The sequence below is a fragment of the Pelophylax lessonae genome, assembly GCF_965119305.1.
Source record: "Pelophylax lessonae genome assembly, chromosome: 4".
Taxonomy (NCBI): domain Eukaryota; kingdom Metazoa; phylum Chordata; class Amphibia; order Anura; family Ranidae; genus Pelophylax; species Pelophylax lessonae.
In genome coordinates, this window is record NC_138771.1 from 315,530,166 (window position 1) to 315,544,252 (window position 14,087).

The 14,087-nt window shown below is 42.0% G+C and overlaps 1 protein-coding gene across 1 annotated transcript in view; it reads right to left on the bottom strand.

Moving 5' to 3' along the window:
• Nucleotides 1-1,613: 1,613 nt before the first annotated feature.
• The window catches only part of LOC309552340 (lateral signaling target protein 2 homolog), a 74,885-nt gene continuing 62,411 nt past the window's right edge, over nt 1,614-14,087 (bottom strand). Inside the window, exons 10-13 of the mRNA XM_082253253.1 lie at nt 13,768-13,869; nt 9,254-9,334; nt 8,075-8,178; nt 1,614-1,941 (exon numbers count right to left, since the gene is read on the bottom strand). Of these exons, the coding sequence (XP_082109379.1) occupies nt 1,795-1,941; nt 8,075-8,178; nt 9,254-9,334; nt 13,768-13,869 (434 nt within the window). The 3' untranslated portion in view covers nt 1,614-1,794. The remainder of the gene's footprint in view (nt 1,942-8,074; nt 8,179-9,253; nt 9,335-13,767; nt 13,870-14,087) is intronic.

Below are 14,087 nucleotides of genomic sequence, written 5' to 3' on the forward strand. Positions count from 1 at the left end.
AGGTAAAGAGGATTATCTTTAGTAACATCCTAAACATCTCTCGTAGAAGAAAGGATAAGCAAGAAAAGATACAAAACATTAACAATGGCACAGATAATCATAGTATACAATGCATATACAGTACATGTTTGCTCATCTGAAATAAGACTTTTTTTCAAAGTAACCAATTTCTCCTTCAGCTCTGTCATACTGTTCTCACTGAACGGAAAGGCGAATCAATATGCGAGACAATCCTTCCCCATCTTCATTAATACAGAAGGACATTTTAATTTGCATAGTTCAGGTATTTTTCTCTAAATTTATATCCTATCAACCAATAAGCGTTGGCAAACATATGCACATAGGTAACGTATAGTAGCTGCATTTTTCATATGTACCTACATTATAGATCCTAAGGTGTAATGCAAGTAGCTTTTTTAAAAAATTATATTTTGTATAGAGCAGGAAAAGGTAAAGACCTCTAAAGTTTTTTGTCTTTGACCCTGCTGGGGAGATTTTCCCTTACATCATAAAGACAAACCTAGTACTGTCCAATCTACTCAACACTATACCTTACTGGCTATGTATGGCCAATGGTGATACCGTATTACAGCAAACCAAATGATGAACCTCATAATTTAGGCAATTAGAGGTTTTATGATAAAGTGCAAGAAAAAATCTAAAAACAGCAATCCACCCAATGTTTTGGGGCCACCATGGACCACTTTCTGTCAAGGTCTGTTACCTTCAGAAAGGTGTCCAACGTGGCCCTGAAACATTGGTGGATATACTGTTTTGCACCTTTGTTGAACTTTTCTTGCAATTTATACTTGGGCTTTAAGAAGTTTTTTAAGATTTCATTATAAAGAACATAAGTTTAATTTAAAAAGCATAAAAAAAACCAACACAGGAGACTGTACTTTATCTAAAGATAATCTGAAGTGCCCTACGTGCTGGTGCTCTGTTACCCCATGCAGTCGTAATCTTCTGGTACTGCAGGAGTGAATGGAGTTGAGGGGCCCGTCACAGGTAAATGAAAAGCAAAGGAGGCAGGCCTTTTATTCACCTGCTTGTCCTCCATTCATACAGAGTTTTTCCATTCATGGAAGCAATAGTACAGTTTTTTATGAATGAAGGAGGGAAGTGGTGAGGGCAGGCATAGTCGGCACTCTTGAGGGCCTGTGAGAGGTCCCCTTCCTCTTTTAACCCTGCAGCAATGCATGATAATGGCTGTAAGGTATGGAAAGCGGACAGAGGATTTCAAATAGGTCAGCCAGCACAGGGGACACTTCAGAATAAATGGAAGTAATATTTTGAGGTAATACTTGATGTGCTGGCTATTTAAATTTGCAATACAATCTTATAGAAGCTCCCCGCATGGTGAGCAAATTTTCTTGTTGCGTGACTTCTCATTCAACAGTTCTTCCATTGACATCCTTTCTCTGTGGCCTTTTTAAGATCAAGGAGGAAGAGAAATTGTTTCCAAACCTTTCCAACACTGCAAATTGAATACAAAATTTGGTCTTGAGTTTCGCATTCTCATTATTTAGGAAGTAGATTTACCAGGACAGTTAAAAAAAAATACATAAAAGAAAGAAATTCACCCCATTGTAATACCATACAACTTAAAAGCTGTGGGCTGTTAAAATGGATCCCTGTTTGATTAGAACTTGCAGCAAAATTTTCCTACACAAGTAGGATGTAGAAACAACAATCCCGTCTGTGTGCTGTATAATCCCAGATTACATAGGCTACACATAACACCATGTAATAGTTGTCATTGAAATGTGCTTTAGAACCACAGGCTATCAGACATCAGGATAGGTGCTGGGCAGTGTCTTCTGTGACCCGATCCTGGGGACTGCAGTGCACATGATAGCAGTGGGAGCAAACCCGAACAGGCTGAGCGTTGGGGACATGAGGCAGAGCAGATGAATAACCTGAGCAGCGGGAACAGAATATCTACATGGAGAAAAATAGAAATATGACATGAAAGTCTATAAATAAAATCTAAAGATACTTTTATGTATATACAAATTTTAACCTTGAGATAGTAGCACAACATGGCACTTCCTGTATATTGGAGCATAAACAAAAAAAAATAAAATAAACACAAAAAACAGGCTTCAATACTGTCACTGGACCAAAAGAAATATGTAAATCAGGTGTCTGGTCTTTACTGGCTGCATACTTTTTCTGCATCGGGGAACCAAAGTAAACGGGCACCCAACAAATTCAGGTTGCCTGTCTGTTTCACACTGATCCAATAGGAAAGAGCATATTGGACAGTAGGAGGAAACCTGACAAATGGGAGCATGGGTGTGGATACAGCCCTGGCCATTGGCAGAGGAATTTATACCAAGAGAGCACGTGTGCACGGGGTCTTCGGCTGGGAAGCAGGGTCCTTGGGGAAAGGGGGGGGGGGGTCGCTGCCCCCTCTGTAAAGGCTGCCATGCAGCCTCGGGTAATGGACCTGAGGGCTAGAGTAGCAGAAGCTGCAACCCAGATGTCCTGTAGAGCTGACTGTGAGGGTAACATACCTAGAAGGATCTGTTCCTGGCTACTGTGAGTACAGGCCTAAGTTCAGGGGCCTGTTCTGTGAGGGCCATCCCTTCAAGCTAGTAAAGTCAGATGGGTGCCAGCTAAAGTGGATACTGGTTAGTGTCCCGAAGAATCAGAGTTCAGTGAGTCTGCTGCCAGAGAAAGCAAAGGACTTCTTATTCCAAACAAATGCTGTATGGTTCAGCAGAGGGTCTGCTATTCAGTTCAAACAAGTAAGGCCATGTGAGAGTTGCCCTCCTCTATACATAGTTAAAGTTGGAGTATCCCACTAATTCCTTCTCCTATCCAAGTTCTACCAATAAATACAAAAAAAATCCCCTAGACTGGTCATTGGATAATGAGCAGATGAGTGTGCACCTGGTCATGTGAAAATACCCAAGCAGCTGGCTGCAGGATAATCAGAAGGAGGCCCAGGGAAGTCTATACTCAGTGACCCCTACAGGGCCAGTGCTACATATGGGTGTTTTATACGCTTTAAAGTGGAACTTTAGTTAGAAAATTAAGTCCTGCTGAATCACTTCAGGCTGGCCCCTTTTGCAAGTAGAACTATGTAAAACATTAAAAATAAGTGCATATCCAGTAGTACACTGTCTCACCCCGCTCTGTAAATGCTAAGTTGCTCTTCATTTTTTGGCATTGTGCAGAAAATCCGAGCCAGTAAAGGCCGATTTACTCCTGGCTCAGGGCTTCAGAAAAATGGCAATTTATAGCACACACTAATTTTGATAGCATAACTATTCATGTGAAATGGATGTTCCTTCCTAAAGAACATTTATCGCGCGGTTATGGGTAGAGTGACTTTAAGTAGTTTTATATAATATATTCATAAATTGCCAATCCTTTTCCAAACAAATAGAATCCACCACTGCCAATTTTCACATAAGGTTAACAATTCCCTATGAGCAATATATCTTCTTTACTTTTTTACCTTATCTCTATGTCTGCCTGAGGTCCTGGTTCACTTTTAGGAACTTTGGTAAGATTAATAAGTGATGTGTCGATATACAGTGGGGAAAATAATTATTTGATCTCCTGCAGATTTTGTAAGTTTGCCCATGTACAAAGAAATTGAGGGTCTTTCATTTTTATTATAGGTTTCTTCTTCTTGAGCCACTCTTTTGTTGTCTTGGTGGTATGTTTTGGGTCATTGTCATGCTGGAAGACCCATCCATGACCCATCTTCAGTGTTCCTGCTGAGCGAAGAAGGTTCTCATCCAAGATTTTACAATACATGGCCCCATCCATTGGCCTCTCAATGCGGCAATGTCGGCCTGTACCTTTACTAGAGAAACAGCCCCGAAGAATAATGTTTCTACCTCCGTGCTTGACTGTAGGAATGTTCTTGTGGTCATGGTCAGCATTTTTCTTCCTCCAAACGCGACAAGTCGAGTTAATGCCAAAGAGCTTTATTATGGTCTCCTCTGACCACAGCTCTTTCTCCCAATCCTTCTCTGAATCATTTAGTGGTTTGTTTGGTGACTGTGGTCCCAACTGCCTTGAGATCATTAACAAGTGCCTCCCATGTAGTTCTGGGCTGATCTCGCTCTTTTCTCATAATCATCCTTACCCCATGAGGCAAAATGTTACATGGAGCTCCAGACCGAGGCCAATCAATGGTTATTTTGTATTTCTTTCATTTGCGAATAATCGCTCCAACAGTTGTCTCCGCCTCACCAAGTTTCTTGCTGACTGTCTTGTAGCCCATTCCAGCCTTGTGCAGGTCTACAATCTTCTCCCCGATGTCCTTTGACAGCTCATTGGTCTTGTCCATGATTGGGAGTTTTGAATGCAAGAGATTCTGTGGACAGGTGTCTTTTATACACATAACGAGTTGTCATTAGGAGCACCTTCTTAAATTGACAGGACTAATCTGTGTACCACATGAGCACATACTGTAGCCAGTCTGTGGGAGCCAGAATTATTGTTGGTTGTTAGCGGATCCAATACTTATTTTACTCACTGAACTGAAACTCAGTTTATAATGTTTGTACCATGTATTTTTTTCTGGATTTTTGGTTGAAATTCTGTCTCCAACATTTAAAACACACCTATGATAACAATTATAGACCCTTCATTCCTTTGTAAGTGGGAAAACTTGCAAAATCTGCAGGGGATAAAAGTCATTTTCCACACTGTATAGTAAATTTGTGGATGTGTCAAAGGCCCTGTAAACAGTGGTGCTTAATGATGACATTTTGCCAGCACTTCTGCCTATGAAAGTGTTGGAATGTGAGTTACAACACTAATTTGGATAGCTGTATCACTACATAGGAAGTGCACCATCAGTATAGTTACATAGTTTGGTTGAAAAAAGACAAGCCCATCCAGTTCAACCAACAGAAGCGGATTAAAAAAAAAAATCTCTCTCATATCTATATATATATATATATATATATATATATATATATATATATATATATATATATATATATATATATATATATATATATATATATATATATATACATACACACACACACTGTATATTATATATACACACACACACACATACACAGTACAGACCAAAAGTTTAGACACACCTTCTCATTCACAGAGTTTTCTTTATTTTCATGACTATGAAAATTGTAGAGTCACACTTCAAGAGGTAGTCACCTGAAATGGTTTTCACTTCACAGGTGTGCCCTGTCAGGTTTAATAAGTGTGATTTCTTGCCTTATAAATGGGGTTGGGACCATCAGTTGTGTTGTGCAGAAGTAAGGTGGATACACAGCTGATAGTCCTACTGAATAGACTGTTAGGCCCCTTTCACACATACAGTCCGTTCAGTTCATCAGTTCAGTCACGTCAAATGTATCAGTTTTTCATCCATTTTTCATCAGTTTTTCATCCGTTTTTCGTCAGTTGTCATCAGTTTTTCATCCGTTTTTCGTCAGTTGTTATCCGTTTTTCATCCGTTTTTCATCCGTTGTCGTCCGTTTTTCATCCGTTGTCATCAGTTGACATCAGTTTTTCATCCGTTGTCATCCGTTGTCATCAGTTGACATCCGTTTTTCATCCGTTGTCATCCGTTTTTCGTCCGATCCGTTTTTTTGACGGATGAAAAATAGGGCATTCATACGTTCCAAAAAACGGACATTGACGGAAGTGGATGAAAACGGATGTTAACTGATGATCATCAGTTGTCATCCGTTTTTACATAGAGATGCATTGATGTCCGTTTTTCATCCGTCAACGGATGGATGAAAAACGGACAAACGGACAGCATGTGTGAAAGGGGCCTTAGAACTTGTATTATGGCCAGAAAAAAGCAGCTAAGTACAGGATAACGAGTGGCCATCATTACTTTAAGAAATGAAGGTCAGTCAGTCCGAAAAATTGGGACAACTTTGAAAGTGTCCCCAAGTGCAGTCACAAAAACCATCAAGCGCTACAAAGAAACTGGCTCACATGCGGAACGCCCAAGGAAAGGAAGACCAAGAGTCACCTCTGCTGCGGAGGATAAGTTCATCCGGGTCACCAGCCTCAGAAATCGCAGGTTAACAGCAGCTCAGATTAGAGACCAGGTCAATGGCACACGGAGTTCTAGCAGCAGACATCTCTAGAACAACTGTTAAGAGGAGACTGTGTGAATCAGGCCTTCATGGTAGAATATCTGCTAGGAAACCACTGCTAAAAAAAGGCAACAAGCAGAAGAGACTTGTTTGGGCTAAAGAACACAAGGAATGGACATTAGACCAGTGGAAATCTGTGCTTTGGTCTGATGAGTCCAAATTTGAGATCTTTGGTTCCAACCACCGTGTCTTTGTGCGACGCAGAAAAGGTGAATGGATGGACTCTACATGCCTGGTTCCCACCGTGAAGCATGGAGGAGGAGGTGTGATGGTGTGGGGTGCTTTGCTGGTGACACTGTTGGGGATTTATTCAAAATTGAAGGCATACTGAACCAGCATGGCTACCACAGCATCTTGCAGCGGCATGCTATTCCATCCGGTTTGCGTTTAGTTGGACCATCATTTATTTTTCAACAGGACAATGACCCCAAACACACCTCCAGGCTGTGTAAGAGCTATTTGACCAAGAAGGAGAGTGATGGGGTGCTGCGCCAGATGACCTGGCCTCCACAGTCACTGGACCTGAACCCAATCGAGATGGTTTGGGGTGAGCTGGACCGCAGAGTGAAGGCAAAAGGGCCAACAAGTGCTAAGCATCTCTGGGAACTCCTTCAAGACTGTTGGAAGATCATTTCAGGTGACTACCTCTTGAAGCTCATCAAGAGAATGCCAAGAGTGTGCAAAGCAGTAATCAAAGCAAAAGGTGGCTACTTTGAAGAACCTAGAATATGACATATTTTCAGTTGTTTCACACTTTTTTGTTATGTATATAATTCCACATGTGTTAATTCATAGTTTTGATGCCTTGAGTGTGAATCTACAATTCCCATAGTCATGAAAATAAAGAAAAAACTCTTTGAATGAGAAGGTGTGTCCAAACTTTTGGTCTGTACTGTATATATATATATATATACACATATACATATACACACACACACATATACATACACACATACATATATTACACACACACACACACACTATATATATATACATACATACATACACATGCATACAAACAATCCTATACCCACAGTTGATGCAGAGGAATGCAAAAAACCTCAAAGCATGATCCAATTCGCTCCAGCAGGGGAAAAATTTCCTAATTCCCCAAGAGGCAATCGGAAGTTCCCTGGATCAGTAGGTTAGTTACAGTCCATTTTCGTTGTGTTGTGGGGTGCTATGAAGCATCGATAATGTCTAAATATACAAATAGTATTTGAGCATTAAGTAAGGCGTGTGCCTCCACATGTAGAAAAAGAGTGTGGCCATGCTTCCTTTTGGTATACTGGTGTAGGGACCTTTAGCAGAAATTGGAATTTACAACATTTTGACTTTATAGCCCCGTACACACGTACCAATTGTCGGCCGTAAATATTCGGCCGACGACCGATCGGCCGATTGTAGGCTTGTTAGTATGATGCTTCCGACAGCCGACAGCGCATTTTCGGCCGAACAGAATCTGTCGTGCAAGCATTAAAATTTTTGTTGGCCAACACCAGAATGGCCGATTGTTCGCCAGTCAGTACAGAATTCGGCCGACAGACAGCAGATTTGCAAGACTGGGCATGCTCAGAAAAGAAAAAAAGACAAGGAAAGTTAACCATCACATGACATCACTTCTGCAGTCGGCTGTTGCTGGCCGACAAAATTCATGTGCAGTCTTTTGCACTTTTCAACAGACAAGACAGCCCTTGGACAAAAGACGGCCGATCGTTCGGCCGACGATCGGTACGTGTGTACGGGGCTTATCTCCACATAGATTATTTAAGAAATATGCCCAACCTTCCCACATTATACCAACTGTTCCTGCCCACATTGGATAATACAGCAGCAATTCAAACGGACTGTAAAAAGGAAAATACCCTGCGACCAAATTCAGTGAAAAAGCATCAATTTATTTTCATGGGAAAAGTGAGTTAACACATACGCAGTATAAAAATATATACATAAATCTTTACCTTTCCACAACTACGACAGTGATGGCGTCTACGTAAAAGTGTAAAGGGTGCGTAGCAACTCATGCATTGAGTACTGGCGCTGTCAGGGACCCATTCTGGAGTCACTAGAAGGAATATAAAACAAGTTAATACAGATTCGGGGGCTGGATAAGGAAGTAGCAAGATGCATCCCATTGAACACATTCTGGAAACAGGACTTTGTAGGTGCAGGAGAAGGGCGGCATTGGTAAAGTGGCAAAAGTAGTCTGATGCATCAGTACTTCGAATTTCAGGGTACTAGGAAGCTAAAACTTTTTCCAAGCTCAGACAGGGCATCCTGTATCTCCCGTGGTTAGATTACCAGCCATGCCCCCCCCCCCCCCCCTGCCCAGCACTGCTTAGTTAAACTCACAGACACTTTAATCCCTTACTGAGCTTCTTTTTTTTTTATTTATTCCTTGCCTAGAGTATGTTCCAATGAAGCTGGTATCATGACCACTGCCCCAGGTTTCCTGTTTCAGGGTGGTTCCATTGTCTTGCAGCATTCTATGGAGCTACCCCATGCAGGGACTAGAGATAGGTCTCCCTACACTGTGTGCATCAAATGAAACATACAGCCCTGTAGCTTAGGTTGGCAAGGCACTCCCTTGCTCTTCCCCATCGCCAAGCTAACAGACTGGCTAGTGACTGCACTGTTTACTAGTAACTTTTTGTGAATACTGGAAGTTCAGGGAAGCAACACTAGGAAAGCAGGAGCCAACAGCATTGAAAGTTGTAAATTGCAAGCGCTGTGGCAACAATTTTAACAAACAGTTTACTGGGGAATATTTTATTGTTCTCAATCTTTTAAACTCAACAGCACTCAGGACTTTGAGAAAAATAAAAAATACATAACATACAATCTAAACCTTAAATTGACCAGTGAAATTGGTAGGTAAAACCAACACTAATATTTTTATCCTGGGAAGTGGTGCTATCACTGCCACAATTATAAAAAGGTAGGTGAAGTGAAAGGTGCAGTCTGAAAACTAAATAATAAATCTTGCTTTGTAAATGGGGTTGGTCTCCTAGCCCTTTGCCCATTTAAGTCACGACCTGAGACCTACGGTGACTTCTTTGAAAACATATTTTTGTTTTTTTCCCCATAAATGTTGCTTTGAACATGCTTATCAATATACCACCATGTTAGATCTGACATACCCAAAGAAGTGCTACCGGTCTGCTGCTCCAGGTTCTGACAAACCGAACAGTCTGGCAAACGTGAGGCATCTTCAGCTGTTCCTAGGAAAAACAAAACATAGAATCTAGGTCATTTTTCTACTCCTGTTCTCTCAAGAGGCATTTCTACAGCTGCCACAAAGACTTCCATAGGAAAAGGCAATTTTTGTGCAAGATAAATCTACAAGCATCATAAATTTGAAAAAACCAAGCATGCATCATTGTTCTCTCTAACTCCTTCGTGGCTAAGGGTATACAATTTTGCAATTTTAACGTGTTCATAAACTGTATATATCATCACAACTACTTTGACCATCCGGATGGATTATACCCGTTTTTTCTTTTTTTTTTTTATGTAGCTGTATATTTCTTGCTACTACCATAACCTACCACTAAAGAACACTCCAAAATAAATACTCCTACTCCTGAAACTTGCAGCAATACCACATGTGTGTGTTAAACTAATAGATTAGACCCTCAAATGGGATTTTAGAGAGCAGAAACTCCAAATTAAAAAAAAAAAAAAAAATCACAAACATTTATTAGTACATAATAAAATAGATCAAGTTTAAAAATGCCCAGCATTTTTAATCCTATACTTGATCTATTTTACGATGTACCAATAAAGCTTTGCCATTCATTTTAATTTGGAGTTTCTGCTCCTTAAAATACCATTTTAGGGGCTAATCCATTAGTTAGGGATGTGGGCCTTTTCACATATTCCCCCTAACAGCAATTAGTATACAAACGTGTGTGTGTGTGTGTGTGTGTTAGCTGCTGTTTGTACCCGCAGTACAGCCCAGAAACAATAGTGCACATAAAATATTTGAGAGATTCCCTTGCTTATGCTGTCCTAGAAGGTGGCCTTTTTAGCGGCTATCACACGCGCAGGGTGTCCGACCGTCTCATGGAGGGGCCTATGTCCACCCCAGGGGGAGGGGGTGGGCAGTCACGTACCATACCAGGAACCTGGCAGGCACGGCTCCAGACAGAACCTTCTCTCCATCGAAATGGGGGCTGTCGGACAGGAGGAACGCTGCAACTCTGGCCGAGACGTGGTCGTATGCGACCTCGCAAGGTGCTTAACTCGCTGGCCAGGCTCCGTCCAGTGGGGGCTACGTCACATCCGACCTAGCATGGAGCTGAGGTCTGCGCATGCTCACTGGCCAGACTGGGGTGACCACTGGATGTAGATTATCCAGCCCGTCACCCAGTCGGCAGTTGATTGTAGATTGCAGAAAAAATTGCCAGGACCAAAAGATCCCAGTAAGGAACTAGGTCCTTACTCCTGACTAGGCAGAAAAAAAAAAAAAAACGGAGTACCTATAGCAGAGAGAGGGAGTATACCCCCTGGGACTACCGATAGGCGTAGCCAGACTTTTTCTGGTCCACTGTGTTTTATCAAATCCAAAGACAGCGCAGCCCTCTACCAGGAAATTCTAGAGCACTTCATACTTCCCTCTGCTGACCAGCTTTATGAAGATGCCGATTTCATTTTCCAGCAGGACTTGGCACCTGTCCACACTTGCAAAAGTAACAATACCTGGTTTAATGCTCATAGTATTACTGCGCATAATTGGCCAGCAAACTCGGCTGACCTAAACCCCATTGAGAATCTGTGGAGAGTTGTCAAGAGGAACATAAGAGACACCAGACCCAACAACGCAAACAAGCTAAAAGCCACTATCAAAGAATCCTGGGCTTCCATAACACCTCAGCAGTGTCACAGGCTGATCGCTTCCATGCCACGCCGCATTGATGCAGTATCTCATGCAAAAGGAGCCCTGATCAAGTATGGTGTACATACTATACTGTGCGTAGACATAACTTTTCAGTAAGCCAACATTGCTGGACTAAAAATCCTTTTTTTTTGGTCTTATTTAATATTCTAATTTGAGATACTGATTTTTTTTGAGTTTTCACTAGCTGTAAGTCGTAATCATAAAAATAAATTAAAGAAATGCTTGAAATATATCACTTGGTGTGTAATGCATCCATATAAAATGTATGAGTTTAACTTTTTGAATTGAATTACTGAAATAAATTAACTTTTTGATGATATTCTAATATTAGGCTATGCACCTGTTTACCTGACACAGAAACCAGAGGGTGAACAGATGTGCAACAATAGTTGGCCAACAAGCTCAAAAGCTACCCAACGGAGTAAGTTTGTCAACCCGATTAAAATGACCACTTGAGCAACACCACCTGTCTAAGGGTGCCTTAAAGAGATACTAAACACACATTTTAATTTACATTGTTCCTTGTATTTCTGTATGTGGATGATGGCAATAATTATTTTAACAAAAAAAAAAAAAAAAATTAAAAATCTAAGCACTTTTTTACTTATCAATATACAGTTATCACATGACCCATATGTTTGCCAGCCTGTCTGCAGGGAAACATAAGCAGGAGGAGCTTGTAGTCCTCTGCTGCTGGCCAAATATTAAAAACTTAACTTCTTCCCATCCGCGCTACAGCCTATATACGGCTGCAGCGCGGACTCTAATTTTCGGGAGGCCGTTTTTAAACGGCCTCCCAGTGACACGCCCCCAGCGCGCTCCCGCGAGCGCGCTGCGGGGAAAATCTGTGTCGGCCCTGTCCCTTGGACACGGCCGATCACAGATCGTGGTGAATGGCCAATCACAGCAGCCATTCACCACGTGATCGGGCCGTCCAATGAGCGATGATCTCATATGTAAACATATGAGATCATCTCTCATCGCCGGCGCTCCTTCCTCACACGGAGCCTGCAGTGAGAGGAAGGAGGGGGAGCCTCACATCGCCGGGGACACAGGAGAATGTAATCAGGGCACCGATCATCAATGCCCTGATTACTGAAGGTAAAAACACACACACAGTGCCCCCCCATCAGTGCCCACAGTGCCCGCCATCAGTGCCCCCCATCAATGCCCACAATCAGTGCCCATAGTGCTGCTAGTCAGTGCCCATCAGTGCCTGCTCATCTAGGCACTGATGAGCACTGACTGGCAGCACTATGGGCACTGAGTGTGGGCACTGATGGTGCTGCCCATCAGTGCCGCTCATCAGTGCCACCCATCAGTGTCCAGTGCCATCCGCCAGTGCCCCCTATCAGTGCCGCCCGTCAGTGCCGCCTCTCAGTGCCGCCTCTCAGTGCCGCCTCTCAGTGCCGCCTCTCAGTGCCGCCTCTCAGTGCCACCTCTCAGTGCCACCTCTCAGTGCCACCTCTCAGTGCCACCTCTCAGTGCCCAGCAGTGCCACCTCTCAGTGCCGCCTATCAGTGCTCATCAGTGCTACCTCTCAGTGCCGCCTAGCAATGCTCATCAGTGCGGCATATTAGTACCTCCTCATCAGTGCCACCTCATCAGTGCCCATAAGTGCCACCTCATCAGTGCCCATAAGTGCCACCTCATCAGTGCTCATCAGTGCAGCCTATCAGTGCCCATCAGTGCCGCCTCATCAGCGCACATCAGTGAAGGAGAAAAATTTATTTTCAAAATTTACTCGCAGAAAATAAGAAAAACTTTTTTTTTTCTTCAAAATTTTCTGTCTTTATTCTTTTTTTTTGTAAAAAAATAAAAAACCCAGAGGTGATTACATACCACCAAAAGAAAGCTCTATTTGTGTGAAAAAAACTGATAAAAATTTCATATGGGTACAGTGTAGGATGACCGCGCAATTGTCAGTCAAAGTGTGACAGCGCTGAAAGCTGAAAATTGGCCTGGATGGGAAGGGTGTTTAAGTGCACAGTAGGCAAGTGGTTAACAAAAAAAAAAAACTGCCTTTGGAATACAGAGTAAAAATAAATTATTATTATCAATAAATGGTTTTAAATTGACATACAAATTTTTTTGAAATCCAAATCTTATTTTTTGGCAACATGGGTGTGGGCTGATTTCAGCCAATCACAGGCTTTGTCACGCCTCTCCAAGCCTGTGTTTTAGAATAGAAGGAAGGTGAGGCCTCCATTAATCTACATGTAATGTGTTTAGCTGGTTAGTGGGCATGGAGGGAGGGAGTGGGCCATCATTTACCACTGTGTATATGCTCATATATGTAACTCTATAGTCACATGGGCTGCTCAGATGTGATCGAGAGGAAATGCTCAGCATTAAAATGCACTAAAAACTGGAGCATGTGCAGAGTGGCCACCACAGCTGGAAAATCCCTAGCTGAATTGGGGACATGGACAGCAGGTGGAGATAGAGAGCAGCAGAATCAACCAGGTTTTCTGCAGAATACAAAAACAAATCTCATAATGACCGAGTATGAACAGCATGCATTAACCCATTTATTGATAGTTTACCATGTTTGTTATGTGACACTGTTTTAGCAGAGTAGTTCATTAAAGGGCTATAAAAATAATAAATGATTCATTCCCACTGCCTTCTGTATTCTTTAAACACATACATTATTTATATACATATACACCCACAGACATCTTTTATGAAGCACTTTACTAACTAGCAATAGGACAGCAGCAATACAATTTATTGGGGTTCATAACAACTTACTTTCTGTGTCCTGCTGTTGCCTTGAACTCACTGCTTCAAACACGGTTTTCAGAATCACGCGCAAGTCACTTGCAAAGTTGGTTTGTAGCTGGTCAGCAACACCTGTAGAGCACAGCATTCTAAATCAATCAAACTAACGCCCAAGAGCTGAATGCAAAAGGCTGCATTCACACTGGTGTAGCATGTGAACACACGCAAAATGGTGCACATATTACGCTTGCATTGTCATTTACTGATAACGGCACTTCAAACATAGCAAGCAAGATGCATGTTTTTCAACATGGCAAACTGCACAAAACTTAAAAAGGTCATGGGCATAT